This window comes from Dermacentor silvarum, chromosome 11 (assembly GCF_013339745.2).
Source record: "Dermacentor silvarum isolate Dsil-2018 chromosome 11, BIME_Dsil_1.4, whole genome shotgun sequence".
Lineage (NCBI taxonomy): Eukaryota > Metazoa > Arthropoda > Arachnida > Ixodida > Ixodidae > Dermacentor > Dermacentor silvarum.
The window spans coordinates 110079148-110099176 of record NC_051164.1 but is presented as its reverse complement, the minus strand read 5'-3'; the positions used below and the strand labels follow the sequence as shown (position 1 = coordinate 110099176).

The 20029-nt window shown below is 48.8% G+C and overlaps 1 protein-coding gene across 3 annotated transcripts in view; it reads right to left on the bottom strand.

The window, feature by feature from the left end:
- LOC119432831 (phospholipid-transporting ATPase ABCA1) overlaps window positions 1–20029 on the bottom strand; it is a 94300-nt gene that overhangs the window by 21981 nt on the left and 52290 nt on the right. The window contains exons 17-19 of one of the 3 annotated variants that reach the window (XM_049658610.1): window positions 18582–18839; window positions 16767–16963; window positions 12353–12577 (exon numbers count right to left, since the gene is read on the bottom strand). The exons of 1 other annotated variant lie outside the window; for it this stretch is intronic. In XM_049658610.1, the coding sequence (XP_049514567.1) occupies window positions 12353–12577; window positions 16767–16963; window positions 18582–18839 (680 nt within the window). The remainder of the gene's footprint in view (window positions 1–12352; window positions 12578–16766; window positions 16964–18581; window positions 18840–20029) is intronic. One more of the 3 variants, XM_049658612.1, reaches the window with a different exon arrangement.

Below are 20029 nucleotides of genomic sequence, written 5' to 3'. Positions count from 1 at the left end.
ACATGATGACGTCGGACTGTAATTTGAACGTACGTGAAAACGTGGTTCTGTCACGAGGAAAACTCAAACACAAACCCCTTTCCCAGCATTTCTACCATACCAACAGCGGCGCACCCGGGGTAGGTCACTTGCAAAAAACCATCCAGATGGTTCATCGCCCCTCGGCAGCGTAAAACGGCAGCAGGGCGCAGAAGCAAAGGTGGAGAAAAAGAAAGCTGAGTTGCGGGAAGCCTGGCAAGCATTCGGGGATCTTTGAATGCTATCGCGTTCCACTCTTAAAGGTGAAGCAAGCGTCTTCCAATTTTTTTCACAACGGGTCAAGTGCCTTAGTTGCGGCCATACCGTCGACAGCTTCGTATACGGGCCGCACGAACCTGTTGGAGGTGAGCAGGATGGCGCAGTCGGTCGCCTCGCGGATGATGCTCAGGCTGCGCCGGATCTGCGCCCGGGCCGCGACGTCGACACCCGTGCTCGGCTCGTCGAGCAGGATGACGCTCGGCAGTCCCGCCAGGGGGCGCGCGATGCTCAGCTTCCGCTTGTTCGCCGGGACTGCGTCGACACGACGTCGTGCGAGTTATTAAGACATCGTTGCAGTCTGTACAACTCTACCACCGCGCCACGCGCAGCGTTTGCTAACTGCTGCGGAAACGGTCCTGTACAGGCGTCCAAGCGCGCGACCAGTCGCGCGATGTGAGATGCGCGCCGCGTAACATCGATACGTGCACACTTTGCAGTGCAGTTGCGTTGTATTCCACCAGGTGTCAGGACATGTAGCAGCTGCATTGTATCGTGCCTGCTGCCAAGGAATATGACATGTGCACCGCGTAGTTCCTGCCTAGAGGACTTTTCAGGAACGTTGTAATAGAGTAATGGCGATTAATTTTTTGAACACCCGAATTATTCGTCCGGGAGTCCATCTCCATTTTCAGTGTGCTGCTGCTCCTTAAATTTAATCCCCCGCGTCAAAGCGTAATGATAGACCTAATCCCCTCGTGACCTTTTTCTCTGCCACTCTCTGTGAATCAGCCAGTGCTGACGTCACGTCACAGTCCGAAATAGGTGGCGCCATTCTGATTTTTCATTTTCATCATTTTCTCGTTTACAAATGCTATGTCCTCGCTAAGAATGACGATTTTTTTTTATTATAGAAGCCTAATCTTTCAATCTAGCTCGACTTAATATATTCTTTTATTTTCCCTTCAAAGTAGTTATTGACATGCGTATATTTTTTTAAGCGATTTGCCAAATCTTAGAAGAAATCCTGGGAAGAATGAGAATTCCCTAATTTACTATCGCGAGCGGCCGTGAATGCCGCCTCTACAAGCTTTACTACAAAACATTTTCGGTTTGCTTACTCGGAAGGTTTTATGTATCATGTCATCAAAGCGGGCAAAAAGGTCACGTGGTAGTAGACCATTGATGCTTTGCATTCGTTCCAGCTTGCTCGGCCGTCTGCTATGCTGCTACTTGTTGTGCGGCCCGATCTAGAAACATCGAACGAGCCGGGCCGAGTGCCAGATCTTCACAATGTTGTTCTCTCACGTGACCGCCACCTGAGTCATGGTTTCATGACAGGTACGCCTCATGGGAGAGGAAATAGAAACTGGTTTGCAAAGTACTATAACGGTAAATTATAGTAAAAGCGCATAAGAACAAACTTCTGCTAGCGACGATACTCTGAAATTCCTGCATCAGAACTCCATTACATCATAAATTTTGACAGCGGCTTCTCGGCATTGGTTGTCAGTCAGTAAATAAATAATAATAAATAAATAAATAAATAAATAAATAAATAAATAAATAAATAAATAAATCTTAGGCTGTGAGCGAAAGTAAGCACTATCAGAGACTTTACAACGATGTCAAAACCATGGTTAGTGCGCGAAAAGAAAAAAAAAACATCGGTCCTCATTGATGATGATGATGATTAGTGTGGTTTAATGGCGCAAGGGCCACAGAAGGCCAAAGAGCGCCAGACAATGGTATGATGTATTCAATGTAGTGGTCAATGTCAAGGGGTATATGTAACGCGGCTGTAAAGTGGCCTAAAATCATTCGCTGTAAAATGCGTAAAATATACGTTTAAATAAAATTATGGCAGTGATGTATGAGGCGTACACTGATATGTTGAACGGAAATAAAGGAGATGCTTTGAAGAGGTGATATTCTAAAATGTATGGCTATCACTAGCACTACTGCCTCATCAGGGCTCTTCGAGAGTGAGGGCCTGGAGGCGTGCGCTGACTAAACGCTACCATCGCAACAGCGGCTTCGCAAGAGAGGCCGCGCTACATATTCTTGGGGCTGATAACATCGGTCCTCATTTTCTCCGTTAATAATAAACAGGGTAAGTAAAGTCTAACCAAAACCTGCTCGTTTTAACTGAGTGTTCCATTACCGGGCGTCTGAATCTAATCACACGAGAATTTTTGCGTCCCGCCACTTTCAGAACACCGCCACGGCGTCAGCTATTTGAACCCGCGACCTCGTGCCCAAAGGGTTTCTTAATTGGACTAGAGTGGTATGGAGCACTCTTCGTAAATATTTCACTGCAGTGCCAGCTGAACCGTAAGACGAAGCGCTCTGCAGAGTAAAAAATGCCGGGAACTGTTACTATGGCGAGACCTGCATCAAGCTATGTTCCGTGCACTATCCAGCTAAGCTTGAAGCAACGAAAAACTATACCCCGCATCACTATGTGCAATGAGGAGAAATAAGGTACGGGTTGCGAGAGCCAACCTGAAGGGCTACATGGAAGGATCTGCAGTGCACCATAGGTGTGCCCTTCTCCCGCCTCTGGAATAACGCAGCCAGTTCTACAGTTACTAGAGGCGCGTCAAAGATCGAATCGATCAAATAATAGAGAAGCGTCAAATATCGAATCGCATATCGAATAGTCAAATGCAGATGCCTATAATTACAACTGGAATACTTATGTTTGGCCTAATTACGTACCTGGCTTGTACTGACTAATGAAATATAGACGGGCTAACTATCAGGGACCGTCAATATCAGTTTTATACACAAGATCACGAATTCTCATTTCAAAATGTCACAGGACTACGCAGAACACGCATCACAGTCGCAGCGTAAGCTGGAGGAGCCATCACGAGAAGGAAAACTGAACTGTCCGCCCGCAGTCGACGGCGACATGCGGCTTGTGCTGTATGCTGCACAGCGGTATGCTGAGCTTCCCGTTAGCTTGGTTGCAGCCGCGCGCGTAGCTCTACGATAAGCTTCATCAGCAGCGCTTCTTGTCTTGCGAGGAGGCGCGATAACGTGTGCCGAGGAGTAAACACAGGTATCGAGACTACGCGGTGCACATATGTCACATCCCTAGACACCTGGCCCGATAGGATGCAACTTTTGCATGTCGTAAAACATTGTGCAATACAACGCAACTGCAATGCAAAGTTTGAACGTATCGACGCTACGCGGCGCGCATCTCGCATCGCGCGTAATCGCGCGACTCCTCGCGCGCTAGGACGCCTGTATAGGCATGTTTCCGCAGCAGCTTGGCGCAGTGGCACTCACTCCCGCGCAGAGGGCCCGAGTTCGATCCCGGCGGGAACTCGGGGTATTTTTTATTGCGATAGCAATTATATGGACACTTCAACCGGATTTCTGCCGTCGGCGTCACCGTCGTCGTCGTCGTCGCCGTCGCCGTGGGGTTCCGTATAGATTCCAAGGGCGATAAAATCGTCGCCGCGCGCCGTATGCGCGAGCGAAAGCGCGCGGAGGACGCACGCTATCAGGGAGGGCGAACTCCCCCGCGCGCTATCACGGAGAGCGAACGCACGGTGGAAAGCAAACGCGATCGTCGCGCGAAAAGCCGAGGGGGTATGGCAGGGAGGGAGGCGGGGCGGCGCTGTGCTCCGGCACCGAAGGCGTATCTTGCCACTCAATCTCCCACACGTAAGCAAGAAACGGGAAGAGGGGCGGGATGGGGGGGGGGGGGGGGGGGGGGGGGCGCAGCTTCTCCTCTGCCAACAACTTCTCTGCCCTTTGCCTGGCGGTGCCGGTCTCCCGCACCGTCTCTTATCTCCACACGGCTCTGACCTTTCTATGCGGTGTGCATTCGCCGCTCAGTTTCCGTTGAAGCGATAGACCGCACGATTCTTCGCCCGCTGCAGCGGCTGGCTGCGCTTGCTGCCAGCGTTTTGACAGTCGTTGTCTGCGGTCATTCAGTGTGATCTATTCATGTTTGCTTGTGCGCGCTCACACCACGATTGTTATTTCAGTTAGTAAGCCATGCAATGTGTCCACGTTTATGCACACCATAAAACTACTATCCCTACTCCGAATAGCTCTCTACTAATTTGCTATCGCAATCGATGCTTTGGCTTTCGGGCGAAACTGCGACATTTTAACACGAAAGTGTTTTATTCCGGGGTCCACCAAGACTTCACTGACGTATTTCCGTCACGGAAATACGTCATAGAACATAATACAAAGAAAGAAACCAGAAGAAAAAGTTCCACAAACATGCAAATTTGGGAATCGAACCCACGACCTCTCGGTCCGCGACGATAGATCGCCGAGCGTTTAACCCATTGCGCCACAAACGCATTCGCAGAGAGCTACACAGACGCGCCTTATATATCTAACACTCCTCCGTGTACCCGCGCTCTTGCTCGGGGCGGTGCCGCCGCCTACGAGCAGAAAAGAGAAGTACTGCATTATGACACTAAAGCCCGGGATACATGGAGCGAACTTTCTCGACGAACTTCACGCGTCAAGTAACGACGCGGCGACACGACGCAGGATGTTTGCTGTGTTGCAATACATGCGGCGAACGCCGCCGCGCGTTGGCCGCCGTGTTGGCGGCGGTCCCGGCCGCCCGCTTCGAACTGAATTTGGCGTTGTCCTTGTAGAATTCACTTAGTTGGAAGCAAATGACTGCGTAAACGGCTTTCGCTTAGTCTCAGGCCGCTTCGACGACAGAGTATTATGGATAACCTTGAGTAGTTTTCGAGATCGCTTCTCGTTTCGAACGCGTCTAAGCCTAGCGAAAGAAATATCCGATGCCAACGTCATCTATCGGGGAAGTCGGGAGATAGGCATGACGACAGCATGTGGCCTCTGAGATCAGAAGATTTCTGTTGAAGGTTGTTGTAGAGAGCTTGCACTGCTTGTCTGTTTCCTCGCAGATCAGCGGATATGGGATGTACAAATACAACGCGATTCCTGAGAGATCATACTAGGAACTACTCAATCGGTGCAGAGACATGCAGACACGGCAACACCAACGCGATTGCAGACGACGCGAAAAGGCGCGCGCGCGCGAAACACCAGCATGCATTGCGACCGGAACTAGTGCCTCCTGATTGGCTGTCGTCCACCGCTGCGCGCTAGACGCTTCCGGCGGCGGCGTTCGCCCGACGAAAATGTTTGGACAGGCAGATCGGCTGCGGACGGCAAATTTCTTGACGCCGGCCGTCGGACGTTCGCCGCCCGACGAAGTTCTTCGCTCGGACGCCGGTTATTCGCTCCATGTATTCCGGCCTTAACGCGCACCGACAGTGAACGCTTCGGTGGTCTCAGCACTACGACGCCTCGATGCCAGCATTCGAAGGGACGCTGGCATCAAGAAGCACTACCAACGCCACCTAGGTGGCGTTCACCGTACTCAGCACAGCGGAGCGTGGCCTCCGCAATTAGCTCTGAAAATGTTTCTGAAGTTGATCGCGGAGGCTGCAATTACGACGCGCTGTACGCGCTGATTTGACTCGGTGACGATTCAGTTACGTGCTTTGTCTTGCGCGTTGTATTAGTGTGTCAGTTACGTGCTTCGTCTTTCGCGTTGTGCTAGCGTGTGCAGCGTAGTGCAGCTTCCATATGCACGACGGTTGCTCATGGTCATCGACGTTGGTAGTCGTGATGGAGGAGACGTGCCACCAGGCGTCAGCGTGGGTGCATCAACGCCTAAGGGCGCTTTAGCCACAAAACACCAATAGACATTATATATCAATGTGCAATAAACATTACACTACTTCTGTGAAGACACGTTTCACTTTCGTGTTCTATACCGATTCCTATATAAGAGGGATCAACCACATTTTTTTTTTTTTCATTTCTAGCCATGTCTGTGACGGACACCGGCGGCGGTGGCGCACAACATCGCCAACCGAAACGGCTATTGGATTGAGTCCATAACAGCTTACGCTGTAAAAAATGCACGAATAAGCTTTCGACATATTTAGAGCCTGGTTGCAAACAAGCTTTCTAAGAATCGCATGGCTGCTGTATGATTAGCTTTCCAAAAAACAACAAATAAATGGTTGCCGAAACAAAATCAAATTGTGGAAGAAAAAAAAAATGTCACAGTTTCGCCCTAAGGCGAAGCAATGAATGCGATAGCAACACAGCAATGTCATACGAAGTAAGGTGAGCGGCTTGGTAGCAATATGAATTGTAGCAAATATGAGCTCATTAAGTAAGCAGGTGTGCTGCGGCGTAAGTAGACCGACATGAAGAGAGACTCGATGACCACGAGAAGGCGCGTGTGAAACGGTGGTGTTGATGAGAAGCGCTTCCCGTGGGCAGCACGTGCGAAGGGACACACCTGTAGCGCTGCACTGCCGATCCGGGCAGCATTACATGTGTAGCGTGCGTTGTAAAATGTGGCCCGACTATTACTAACTGAATGAACAAGCGTGGTGTGAGCGCGCACAAACAAACATGAATAGATCACACTGAATGACTGCAGCCAACGACTGTCAAAACGCTTGCAGCGAGCGCATACGCCGCGCAGCGGGCGAAAATACGTGCGGTCTATCGCTTCAACGGAAACTGAGCGGCGAATGCACGGCGCATAAAGGTCAGAGCCGTGTGTAGATAAGAGACTGTGCGGGCGAGCGGGCGAGCGGGCGAGCGAGCGACGAGCGCGGTTGTTGGCAGAGTAGAAGGCCCCCCTCCCCCTCCCCGCGCTCCCTCCGGCGCTGGCTTCCCGCTTCCTTGCTTGCGCGTGGGTGACTGAGTGCGTTCGCTCTCCGTGATAGCGCGCGTCCCCGCACGCTTCCGCTCCGGAATACGGCGCGCGGCGAAGATTTTATCTATAGGGAACCTCACGGCGACGGCGACGACGACGACGGCAGAAATCCGGTTGAAGTGTCCATATAATCGCTATCGCAATAAAATGCTGAAGGGCTTGTGTCCCGTAATAAAAGGCTTCAACTTATTACTACTACTACTATAGTCGGATACAACTTACGTCTACAGTGAAGCCCCTCCCACGGCCTCATAACCGCCAGCCACTGTTCCTCCGCGAGGCTGCAAATAGTTCGTACTTCAAACCTTCCCTGTTTCTTAAATAAGGCGGTAACCACAAACATAAAATTATAAGCGCGTCATTTTATACGTTTTCACTCGTGTATTACAGTGGAATGTACAAGTACGACAAGTACACTCGTATCAAGTATGACGCCATCTTGTAAAGGTCACATGACGACGATTATGTTTGATTCTGTGATTGGCTGGTGGAGTAACACATCCCCGCGCGGTCCGTGTGCCTTTGTTGCCAACTGCTTTTTTTAAAGTTGTATCCTACTATAGACTGCTAAATGCATTAAATATGACATGCTAAAAGCCAATAGTGTAGATTGTCCTGTGGCTTCCACCGGGAAACCGAAACGCTTGCACAACCCATTGTTTCTCCATTGCTTCGAAAACGTTTGGCATTGTTTCACATCTGATAACTCGCGATAACTTTGTTTAGTAAACGGAGAACAGTAACAATACCTTGACAGTCGGTTGTTGCGAAATGTCTGGCTATCTTTAAGCATTCGAAAATATCGAACAGTTCGTTTTCGAATACGAGTACTTAGTCTAATATTAGATTCATATTCAATACTTCAAATATTCGCTCACCCCTAATAGTTACCAATTCGCTGAAACAAGCCCTATAGTATTGGCTGCATTGCACGGAATTTACGAGTACATAGGTGTCACGTAGGAAGTACGTACGTGTAATTCTTCGCGATCACGTTGGCCACCTTGGAGAGCTCCATGACTTGCAGAAGGTTCTTGGCCATCGTCGCCGTGTCATCCAGCCGGTAGCCGCGCAGCACGCAGATGAGCTCGATTATCTGAGAGCAGAACAAGTGCGCCTAGTCTGCCACGTGTTATTTGAAATATTACACAGGCAGGCGGAGCACGACGTGCCTGTGGATTCGTACTACAAGTATGTGCCTACTTAGGACATTGTAAATTAGCGTGAATAGGTGTTAGCGTGAAGCGTGAAATTAGCGTGAAGGGTGTCTGAATAACAAAATTTACGGATCGAATAGAATACGAATATTCAAGAAAACCGACCTTCTGATATCGAATTGAATGCTAAATATTTTCCAGCTTCTAAACAAACGAAATTTACAAAGGCTCATTGGATTCGATTGGGTAAAAAAAGAGTTGAAGCCTTACATTATTTTATATATGTAATGCTGTTAACTGCACGTCCCTTCAACTGAGGAGCCTGTAATAAAATAATGGAAGACGATTGTCAAAATAATCAATCGAGAATAATAAAGTAAATCAAGAAAACTTGTAGCATGACACAAGGCGAGGCGTCCTTATTTAAATAACCAGAAATTATTGCGTGGATATAAGTTAGCTATCCAAGCATTAATTCCGAAACTGGTACCTCCCTCATCAGCCGCGGCTTCATTGAAGCAGAATAATTCAGAACACGAACTGAACAGCAAAGGATATTTCCACATCCGTAGTATTATGTACTAATATTGAAGACCTACGAAGCCACTGTGGAGTTCACAGCTACCCGTAAAGGCATATTTGATAGTAAATGCAACAGCGTTGATGTGTTGGCGCTGCGTTAAAGGTGTACGTTCCGAGCAATTCATTGTAAGTTTGTTCAAATGACGTGCATCATGCAGCTTGAAAAGGCTCTCTTGTCACTTAGCTTTATAGTCAAAAACCTGCAGCCACGTCCAGGAATTCTGGACACTGGCCCTTCGGTCTTTGTCGAACTCTTAAGAATGCAGCAATATACTCGTATCTCAATGAGCAGCGTTTCTTCAAAAGATAACCCGAATTTGCCTAACTTTCAGTTAGCGACGTTGAAATGGTACTCTTTAATTAACGTAAGCATTTACGGCACGTATTCATGACTTCTCTGCAACGGGGAAGTTTCTACTAAGTGCCGTAGGGGCGTATGTTATACGCCTATACGCCTAACACAATGGCAACTCGCCCAGCAGTCTGTACTCTTGAAACTTCGTGGAGCCACAACATTCATAACGGCACGGATTACCAGCGAAGCTGTTTAGGCTGCATACAAGGGCTGCACACATTATGAAATCATGCTTTTTTTTTTTTTTCATACGGCACCACACTACGCCGACACAAGCGCCGCCACGGTCACCGTACCTCCCATGCATCTGCCGCAACTAAAGCCCAGGGGGGCTTCAGCAACCACTGCTGCAGCTGCGTCGACACAGAAGCGCAGGCCACGTGCACAGGCCACGTGCCACACTCATTCCCCCTCTCCCCCTACCCATCTCCATTGCTGTGGCGTCGTCGCCAAACCGTGCCCCTTCTCCCCTATCCGTCTCTACTCCTGTCCCCCCTCCGCTCGGAACGCACGCGAAGGTGCATACAGGGGCTAGAGGTAAAGAGCTCCGCTGTAAAATGAATTTGCGCGTGTCACCAGAGTGCTTTTAAGGGAACGTACGATACAGATTTCATTGAAACTTTAGGCCTCAACGCCTCTCCAGAGTAAGCAAAATAAGAGAAGCGCACGCACCTCACGGCCGGTGAGGTGTTCGGGCAGGCCGAGCGCTTCGGGGCAGTAGCCGATGTTGGAGGCGTACTCCGCGGGCGTGCGCAGCAGCGACCAGGAGCCGATGTAGGCGTCGCCCGACGAGCACTTGGACGTGGCGGTCAGCAGCTGCATCAGCTTCGTCTTGCCAGACCCGGTCACGCCGATTATTCCCAGGCACTGCGAAGCCAGGAGGTGAGGGGAATTTAAACAAAAACTAGCCGATTGATTGATAATGGCTGACAGATTGATATATCGTTTGATCGATCAATGCTACGAGAGATGCCATAGCGAGGGGGAGGGCTTTGACTCTGGGGCTTTAGCACCTGGCGGGGAAGAGATTAAGTGCTCGCAGGTGTTCAATCTGGAACAAAAATATATTTCGCCACAGATGTTGATGAAGTGGTTGTCTGAACGCATGCTATGCGCAGAAATTCTGTAAACCAGATATGACTTCGTTACTTCTTCACTTCAATAGCATCGCTGCAATTCAGTTTTTGTTTTATCAATTTAGTTTATTTTTTGCTTTCTTGTGTATGTTAAGAAGTTGCTCTGCTCTGTTCTATTCGTGATTGAGTCCCCCCTATTAAATGGCTTTCGGGCTTTTAGGGTACCTTGAATAAATTATTAATTAAGTTCAAACATACCCCTAATACGAATAATTACAAAATTAACCAAATCTTCGTGTAGTTGGCTATCACGCTGCGAACTGTCGTTAAACTGATGTCCGCCTCTTCAAGCATTCAAGCTGGTGCAAGAGAATTGAGCTATCTGCAGCAGAAGATTTTATCGCGATAGCAGTTATATGGACACTCCAGGCGTATTTCTGCCGTCGGCGTCGCCGTCTCCGTGAGGTTCCGTATAGAGTCCAAGGGCGATAAAATTGTGGCAGCGCACCGCATGCTACATGTACGAGTGAAAGCGTGCAATGGTGAGCCGGCAATCGCGGCTCAATCTCGCGCACGCAATGGAGGAAAGTGGGGAGGCAGCGCGCAAGGCTGCGGGGCGAGGGGAAGAAGAGAAAGGGGGGGGGGGGGGTAGGGGGGCGCCTGTCCGAGCCGCGCTATCTTGAAACCCATCTGCGACGGGGAGGACATAGTCCGCCGTGCGTTGTGTTTTCGCCCCTTAGTTCGCGTTGATACGAGAGGCATGCACAAAGGTCAATTCACTCGCTGCTGTCGCCGCGCTTCCTCCCTCCAGCGTTCTGACAGCGAGTTTCCGCGGTCATCGAGTGTGAGGTGTTCATGTTTGCTTGTGCGCAGCTACTGACACCATTCTTGTTAATTCAGTTAGTAAGCGAATGTGTTTATACGGCCGATAAAACTACTATCCTTACTCCGTATCTCTACTAGTAAATTTGCTATCGCAATTGGTGCTTCGCCTTTCGGGCGACACTGCGACTTTTTTTTAACTTGTCTTGAACCAACAATTCTCAGCGACTGAAACGCCATACTCGTAACGCGTGGCTGCTGGCTATTCTTGCACCAGCGCTGGGCGATCGCTGAGATCGAATGCAGTCAAAATTGACTGCAACGTTTTAGGGGCGAAGCTCCTTAGGGTGTGGGTCTGTCCCTCCTCTGTAGTATGTAGTAGTAGTAGTAGTAGTAGTAGTAGTAGTAGTAGTAGTAGTAGTAGTAGTAGTAGTAGTAGTCGTAGTAGGTAGCCACGTCTACTTTTATGAAAAAAAAATTCCGAAAGTTGTGTCCGTAGCGCGGTATCGAACCAGGGACCCCTCGCTTCCGAACGCGCGGCGCTAACCACTACGCCTCGAAGCGCGCATGGACACACGCACCACGATGACAATAAATACCCAACATTAACGAAAGACTTCGCGTTTCTAACGCGTTTGTGCTAGCGCGTTACGGCCCGTGTAAGAAGCTGGTGCAAGACGCTGTGGCCTCTCCGCCTTACCCCCGTATTCATAAACGCTCCTCGACTTGAACTTGACTTGCCACTGCCTTGGGCAGCGCGTTCGAAACGCGTTGAAGGCGGTGGCAAGTCAAGTTCAAGTCGAGGAGCGTTTATGAATAAGGGGGTTATACTCTCTCAGCAGTCGTGTGATGGCGTCGGCAAACGCGGTGCACGTTCCGGCATGTGTAAACGGCTGCGTAAGACGCTGTGGCCTCTCCCCCTTACTAGAGAGTACTGCACGTTTCTAACGCGTTTGTGCTAGCGTCCTCTTAAGCGGGAGATGGTGCAATTATAATGAAGGGCGCTGTTATAAAATAGGAATGACGTCACATATGGCGCGTGTCATTGGTGGAAGTCAATTGTTCGATTTAGTGCGGCGAGACTGGGCGAATTGCACGGAAGATTCATGGTTTACCGATGATTCCCTCCGGAGCTTCGCCCACTCATCATCATTCACCCCGTGGATATGCGGTGTTTTTCTTTTTTCTTTTTTTTTTCTTTTTTTTTTTCCACGCGATGCAAGAAGGCATCGGCTCGGCGTCCCCATCGACACCAGTTGCACAAAAAGTGCCGGCGCATAAGCGATCCGAGCGTCGCGTTCCAATAGCTGAGCTCTGTACAGATGCAGCACAGGTACAGTTTCGAAAGCGATAGGCCTGGCGTACGTACCTGGCGACGCTTGAGCGCAAAGCTGACGTTGTTGACGCCACGGCATGGCCCGAACGACTTGGTGAGCTTGCGCACCACGAGAGCGTACTCGTGCGGCTTAGGCTCCGATACGAGCTTCTCGACCATCGCAGACTCGTGGGTGACGTCGGAGTCGAGCGGTGACGTGGCCAGGCGTGGGCCTTCGTCATGTTCCAGCGACAAAACGGTGTCTTCGCGCCTATGGAACTGCGCGCGACGAGCCGACGAAATTGAATGGCAATTAAATCGGAAATCGGTGATGTGGAGAGTGCTTAGAGAAAGCATAGAGTTTCCTACAAGTATTACTAGAGGCCACTCAGGGAGCACGATGGCTCAGCCAAAGATGCTATTCTGGACATTGTCAAATTCGACGGAATTGTCAAATTATGGAATGGTGGTATTTTGAGCCAATCATGGAGGTCGCAGCAGCCCACTGGGCCTCTCTGATTGGCTCGAAATGGCACCATTACCAAATTTGACAATATAGCGGAATTTAACAATGATCACTGCATAGGAGTGATTATCAGTACGCGGATGTGCCAAACTTGATCTTGCTGACTTCAAATGAATTTGTGACTTCACCAATAGATCATTTTAAACGAAATGTTGCGTTATGAATGCAGCAATTCGCAATGATAACGTATGTGCACAGGAAAACGCTTCTGCGTTTGAGAAAATATTGTTGCTTCGAAATTTAGGGCAATAAAGACAGATAGAGCGTAGAAAAAAAAAATGTCACCAGGATGTCTGAATCCACAAGCACGAAAATCAGACAAATCAACGCACTAATCAACATTTCCATGGTAATTGAACGAGTGTTTCATCTAGAAATTTTAGCAGGCCTCAAACCGGAATATAGGTCGGCCTGGACCACAGGTCGGCCCCTGAACTTGATTTTTCCAGACCGCGACGACTCACAATGTACTAAAGACCGCTCAAGACGAAGGGCCACTTTAGCTGTTCTTCATCGGGAAAAAAAATTCTGCCTATATTCCGGTTTATACGGTGTATACATGAAACGGAAAGGTTATCATCCAGCTGAGAGTTGCACGAGAACTACAAAGGAAATTCGTACGAGTTACTCAGGTCCCCACAGAACTGGATTGCCAAATTCGGTGCCCTTCGATTTGAGTTATCGATTAATTCGGCTTCGTTCTGCGACCTGCTAGTCCCCCGGTTACATCTGATAGTATAGAGCGACCGCCCCGGAAACGCGTAGGTCCCGGGTTCGCTTCCCGGACCAGGACCATGTTAAAGCGCAGCTTTTTTTTTTTTTTTTGCTCTTCTTGCGGGTTTGGGGTGCCTGCTGTCTGCTACAGGGTCGGCCAGTACCTCGGCGGATATGTCTGAGGATATACCCGAAGGTTATAGGAAGGTACGCCGAATACAAACACAAATACTAAATTATACCCTAATAGCAGCGAACGGGTTCACACGATCATCGTATGCTGACCGACGAAGTATTACCAATTAGCGCACCTCTGTTCTGCGTAAAAAATATATCATCACTATCATCATCATCAGCCTATATTTATGTCCACTGCAGGACGAAGGCCTCTTCCTGCGATCTCCAATTACCCCTGTCTTGCGCTAGCGTATTCCAACTTGCAACAGCGAATTTCATAACTTCATCATCCCACCTGGTTTTCGGCCATCCTCGACTGCGCTTCCCTTCTCTTGGTATCCATTCTGTAACCCTAATGGTCCACCGGTTATCCATCCTACGCATTACATGGCCTGTCCAGCTCCATTTCTTCCGTTTAATGTCAACTAGAATATCATTTAACCCTGTTTGTTCTCTGATCCACACCACTCTCTTCTTGTCTCTTAAAGTTACTCCTAAGATATAAGTAAGTAAAGTTACTCCTAAGTAAAAGCAGCGGAAGAATTCTATACTGACCTGTACAGTTCCCAAAACAGCCAAGCTACTTTCATTCAAAATAGTGATGAACCGGATACAGAGGCTCCTTCTATAACTAGCGATGAAGTTAGGAGGGCCTTGAAAGACGTGACCAGAGGAAAAGCGGCTGGATAAGATGGAATAACAGTAGATTTAATCAAATATGGAGGATATATCATGCTTGAAAAGCTTGCAGGTCCTTTATACGCAATGCCTCACAACTTCAAGTGTACCAGAGAGCTGGAAGAACGCCAACATTATACTCATCCATAAGAAGGGAGACGTTAAAGAATTGAAGAATTATAGACCCATTAGCTTGCTCTCAGTATTGTATAAAATATTCACCAAGGTAATTTCCAATAGAATCAGGGCAACACTTGACTTCAACCAACCAAGAGAACAGGCTGGCTTCAGGAAGGGATATTCTACGATGGATCATATCCACGTCATCAATCAGGTAATCGAGAAATCTGCGGAGTACAATCAACCTCTCTATATGACTTTCATAGATTATGAAAAGGCATTTGATTCAGTAGAGATACCAGCAGTCATAGAGGCATTGCGTAATCAAGGAGTACAGGAGGCATACGTGAATATCTTAGCAAATATCTACAAGGATTCCACAGCTACCTTGGTTCTCCACAAGAAAAGTAGAAAGTTAATTACCTATCAAGAAAGGGGTCAGGCAAGGAGACACAATCTTCCCAATGCTATTCACTGCATGCTTAGAAGAAATATTCAAGCTCTTAGACTGGGAAGGCTTAGGAGTGAGAATCAACGCCGAATATCTCGGCAACTTTCGGTTTGCAGATAACATCGCCCTATTCAGCAACAATGGGGACGAATTACCGCAAATGATTGAGGACCTTAATCGAGAAAGTGTAAGAATTGGGTTGAAGATGAATATGCAGAAGACAAAGATAATGTTCAATAGCCTGGCAAGGGAACAAGAATTGAGGATCGCCAGTCAGCCTCTAGAGTCTGTAAAGGAGTACGTTTATCTAGGTCAATTACTCACAGGGGACCCTGATTACGAGAAAGAAATTTACAGAAGAATAAAATTGGGTTGGAGTGCATACGGCAGGCATTGCCAAATCCTCACTGGGAGCTTACCACTAGTCGTTGAAAAGAAAAGTATACAATCATTGCATTCTACCGGTGCTAACATATGGGGCAGAAACTTAACAAAGAAGCTCGAGAACAAGTTAAGGACCGCACAGAGAGCAATGGAACGAAAAAACAAAATATATATTCCTACATAAAACCTCGAAATACCTTGTCAGTTCACAGGTATCTCTAATGCACACCGACCTGTTAATGGAAGAGCGCATTACGTTCGACGGATTGTTCAATTTACGTGATTTCTTTTCTTTAGCCGTTCGGTATGTGCCCGTTTGGTGTGCTTATAATGCCAATCCTTAAGGATGCGTATGCGCTACTGTGACAATAGGTACAGAATACTTAAATATGGCTATATATGTGTCTCTCCTGTCACCTGTCATCGCCACACCTGTCATCGCCACTCTTCCCCCAACAAGCATCTTAAACATCGTCCTCGTAATGTCGCTGCGTCATGTCGCTGCGTCATGTCGCTGCCCGATTTGGAGTTTGTATTTTTACATAGCTTGGGAGCGATGTATTGAATAAACTTAAAAACTGGATGTTAAGTTGCGACCTCTGTGGTGGATAAACATTAACGTTACACGAGCTTACACGTTGTGTAGGATTAAAGTAACAACATCATAAGCACCGCCTTTAGTTGTGAGGGCCGCTGTAGCAGACCGACTGAGCCGGTACGAGCGTGACCACGTGACCACGTATTGTGTCGTGGCGTCGCGCCACAAAAACCTCCTGGGAAATGAAACCTAAAGATATTAAATTGAATTATTAACTGCACTGTGAGGTTTTTCTCATATTTTTCTAGGGTTTAGATCTGTATGACCTTCATTTGATGCAAAAAAATAAAAAATGAATACTACAAAAGATCATGTCAGTACCCCTTGACAAATAACGGAAAGCTAAAAAGAGGCACAGGAAACGCGAAGTGCTTCCTGTGTGCCGTGCCCTTCTTTCATGTGTCCGTGCCTTCTAGCGCTAAAATAAGTTCGCCACGAATGACAGGACTCGCCAAAACCACTATACTGATGGATCACTTATGCGGCCTGGCAAGGTATGAGAATTTTTCCTGCCTCCCAAAAAAGGAACTAAAATTGGAGAAAATGGTTTGAAATCTATGACGTCACACTGACGTGTTGGTGCTGAGGCTCCTGCGCTTCATTTTAAACAAAGGTGAAAGTTCGATCTTTATTTTAATCAATCTTATCACAATCTAACAAACACATTACTAAACTCACACCCCGCCATTCTGAGCTGACTCGGGGACCTTTCTTTAGTGTCGTTTTAATCCTGCCTCTAAAGAAGAAAATGCGCAAGTGCTTTTTTTTTTTCTTTTCATTGCCAGCACTGAATGGAACCGCAGTGCTGCCGCCTTCTTACCTGCGCTATCACCTTCCTGCGTAGCCTGGCGTACGGCGGGGCGTCCATGAAGGCGACGAAAGCGAGGAGCACAACAGCCTCGACCAGCATCACGTACACCTCGATCATCGCGGCGCACGACAGCTCGTACGGCTGGACCATCGTGCGGCGGCCACCGTCGACAATGTTCATGCTGCTGCTGTTGCGCGATGGCAGCGCTGCAAAAGCGTCGGCCAGTCATGGTCATGATCATCATTAGCAGCCTATTCGCGCATGTCAACTGCAAGGAGAAGGTTTCCCCCAACGATCCAGTAGCGCGTCTGCTTCACTAAAACTGCTACAGAAGTTTCGTAGGCCTTGATTTGACGCGCGTCGGCAGCACACACTTCGGACGGCTCGTAACAATGCAAGTTCAAATTTCGCGCCTATCTGCTCCGGCGAGCTGATTGGAAGCGCAAAGAGAGATGACACACCAACATGGTTGCACTTAAAACTTCAACAACATTGACTCTTAATTTGTTTCTTTCCTGAGAGCCTCGTCTAGATTGCACAAAAGTAGATAATGGCAGCGCAGTGCTTCCACATTCAGGCAGCCGGGGACTGTACAGCAGCTGTCCAGTGACGCTGTGGAAGGTGTAAATGCGTGCAAACTGCGAATCCATGAAATCACGCACATACTCGGCGCAAACGCATCGCGTGAGGACAGCGCCCATGACGCTACACGAGTGGTCTATATACGAACGCATCGCGCAAGCGTTGTTTCGTCTCCCGTCTGGACCAAACACACAGATTTTATTGCGATAGCAATTATATGGACACTCAAAAGCACATTTCTGCCGTCGCCGTCGCCGTGAGGTTCCGTATGACGTCAATGGAGATGAAATCGTCGCCGCGCGCCGAACGCTGTATGTGCGAGTGAAAGGGCGCGAGGGGCGCGCGCTTTCACGGGGAGTGAACGCACGGCGGAGAACAAACGCGCGTTCTGCGCCGTGCTCCCTTAAGGGCTGCAGAAGTAGGCGTCTCTTTCCTCCTTTACAATCACCATATATGTAGAGCAAACGCGCCTTCTTCCGATGCGCGAGAGGCCGTGGGGGAGGGAGGAGGTGGAGGGAAGGGAGGCGACGTTTAGCTGCGGTACCAAGTGCCTATTTATATCAGAGGCTCCGGCAACAGTCACCAACGCCGCACGCATTTTGAGCGAACGCGGGCAAAACGCCCACGGCGTCGACAACAGTTCTGCGTGTTGCCGGTGCTGCTGCATGTCCAAGTTTATACAGCTGATAAAGCTAATATCATTACTCCGTATAGCTCTCTACCAATTTGCTATCGCAATTGATGCTTCGCCTTTCAGGTGAAACTGCGACAACCTTTTTTGTACGTTCCTTCTAGCAACCTCGAGTATTCTAGATACCACTTCTTAATTTGCTTACTCCCTTTCACCCGTATGACTTCTGTCAAGGGGTGATCGTAGCCTCTCTATTCAAGGAACAATATAAAGCAGCGCGAACTATACATGCACACGCACAAAACGATAGACATAGATTTGATAGTTTGTCGTTTCTATTCTGGCTTTCTTCTGCACACTGATACAACGATTACGCTAATACCTGTGGATACATAAAATAGTCACAGGGTCACAAGAATGAGCTGTTGGAAATAGCGCATTCTTGTGTGCGCATGTGTCTTTCGTTCTGTCCGTGTCTAGTTCGCACTTATTTATCATTCCTTCTGGGGTACCAATGTGGCCCAAACACTGCCAACCTTTCTTTTTCTAGATGATTTTTTTGCTCCATGCTTTCATCCTCACCATCGCGCCACAGAAACCGGCGCGCTCACCGTTGCAGCAGTACTTGAGCGATATGGTGTGGCTGAGGTCGATGGTCCGGCAGGCGATGGCGAGCTGCTCCTCGCCGGCCTCGCAGATGTCGTTCTCGCGTTTCAGGCGCTGCAGCTGCGCGATTCCGCGCGTGAGCGTGAACGTGGGTACGCTGCGGAACAGGATGTCCAGTACCCACGGCACCAACGATAGCAGCCGCGCCTCGGCCACGGTCAGCGTGAAGTGGACGATGACCGTCTCCAGGGCGCCCACCAGCCCTGCACGCCGAAGGGAGTCCCGTCGCAGGGTGCGGTTGGGGACCACACAATACACGGTTTGCACTGACGTCAGCGTGGCCGTCATCTTTGGGTACTGTCTATAGTCGGGTACAACTTTAGAAGGCAGCGACATTTGTCCCTCAAAGCCGGATGCTCACGAGCCTCCACCAATGGGCGCGCACTCTAGACACGTCATGAGCCGGACGGCCGGTGACCCCGCCGACGGAGAACATGGCAGCCCGCTCTTCGAGCTGGGCTGAGTCGCGTCAGCGGGCTATTTCTTTAGTCGCGGAGGCAATCGGCTATTTTCTTTAGTCGCGGAGGCAATCGGCTGCCGCGCTTCGGACCTCTCCTGCCTTCTTAAGTTGTGGCCGACTATAGTAGGTCGAAAAGAAACGTGACAGCAGGACAGGCGAGTCTTGCGCTGAGCGACAAATCGATAACAGTGATGACCGGGAGAAAAATGTTCACCGTCAAAGATTAAAAACAAACAATGTACGCGTGATAACTTGATGCCCTGACGTCATGGTAACTGACATGATCGGGTACTAGCACGGTGAGGAGACGGCGTCAGTGACATCGCGTGAAAATGTGAACCATGGCTCGACCAATAACGTGTTCTAACTTCTATACAACACTTTTGCCCTAGCTTAGGACTCGAGCAATATAGCTCGAGTCTTAAGGGCTGAGTGACTGAATTTTGCCATTACTAAGAATAAATATCAATTTTTAAAAAAGCCGCAGGTTCACCCGAAAGGCGAAACATTGGTAGTGATAGCAAATTATTAGACAACCACACGAAGTAAGGTTCGTAGTGTTGACTGGAGACGCATGGTGCGAATTTTTGCGCGAACTGTCGCGCGAACTGTCGCGCGACGTGTCGGAGTCCCACTTTCCACATACGACGATTCGGGACACGAAAATAAAGCCGCAGTTTCGCCCGAAAGACGAAGCACTGATAACGATAGCAAAGTATTAGGCAATTACACGAACAAAGGGTCATAGTATTTTTTTAACGGCCGTGTAAGTTGCCGAAAACGTTCGCTTACTAACTGAAGAAGCGTGGTGTCAAGGGCGCAGGACAAATATGAACAGATCTCACTCCACGATCGCGAGCCCCCGCTTTCACAACGCTGGTGGGACAAGAAGCGCCGGCAACGGGAGAGCGAAGTCTTCATGCTGCCTCTCGC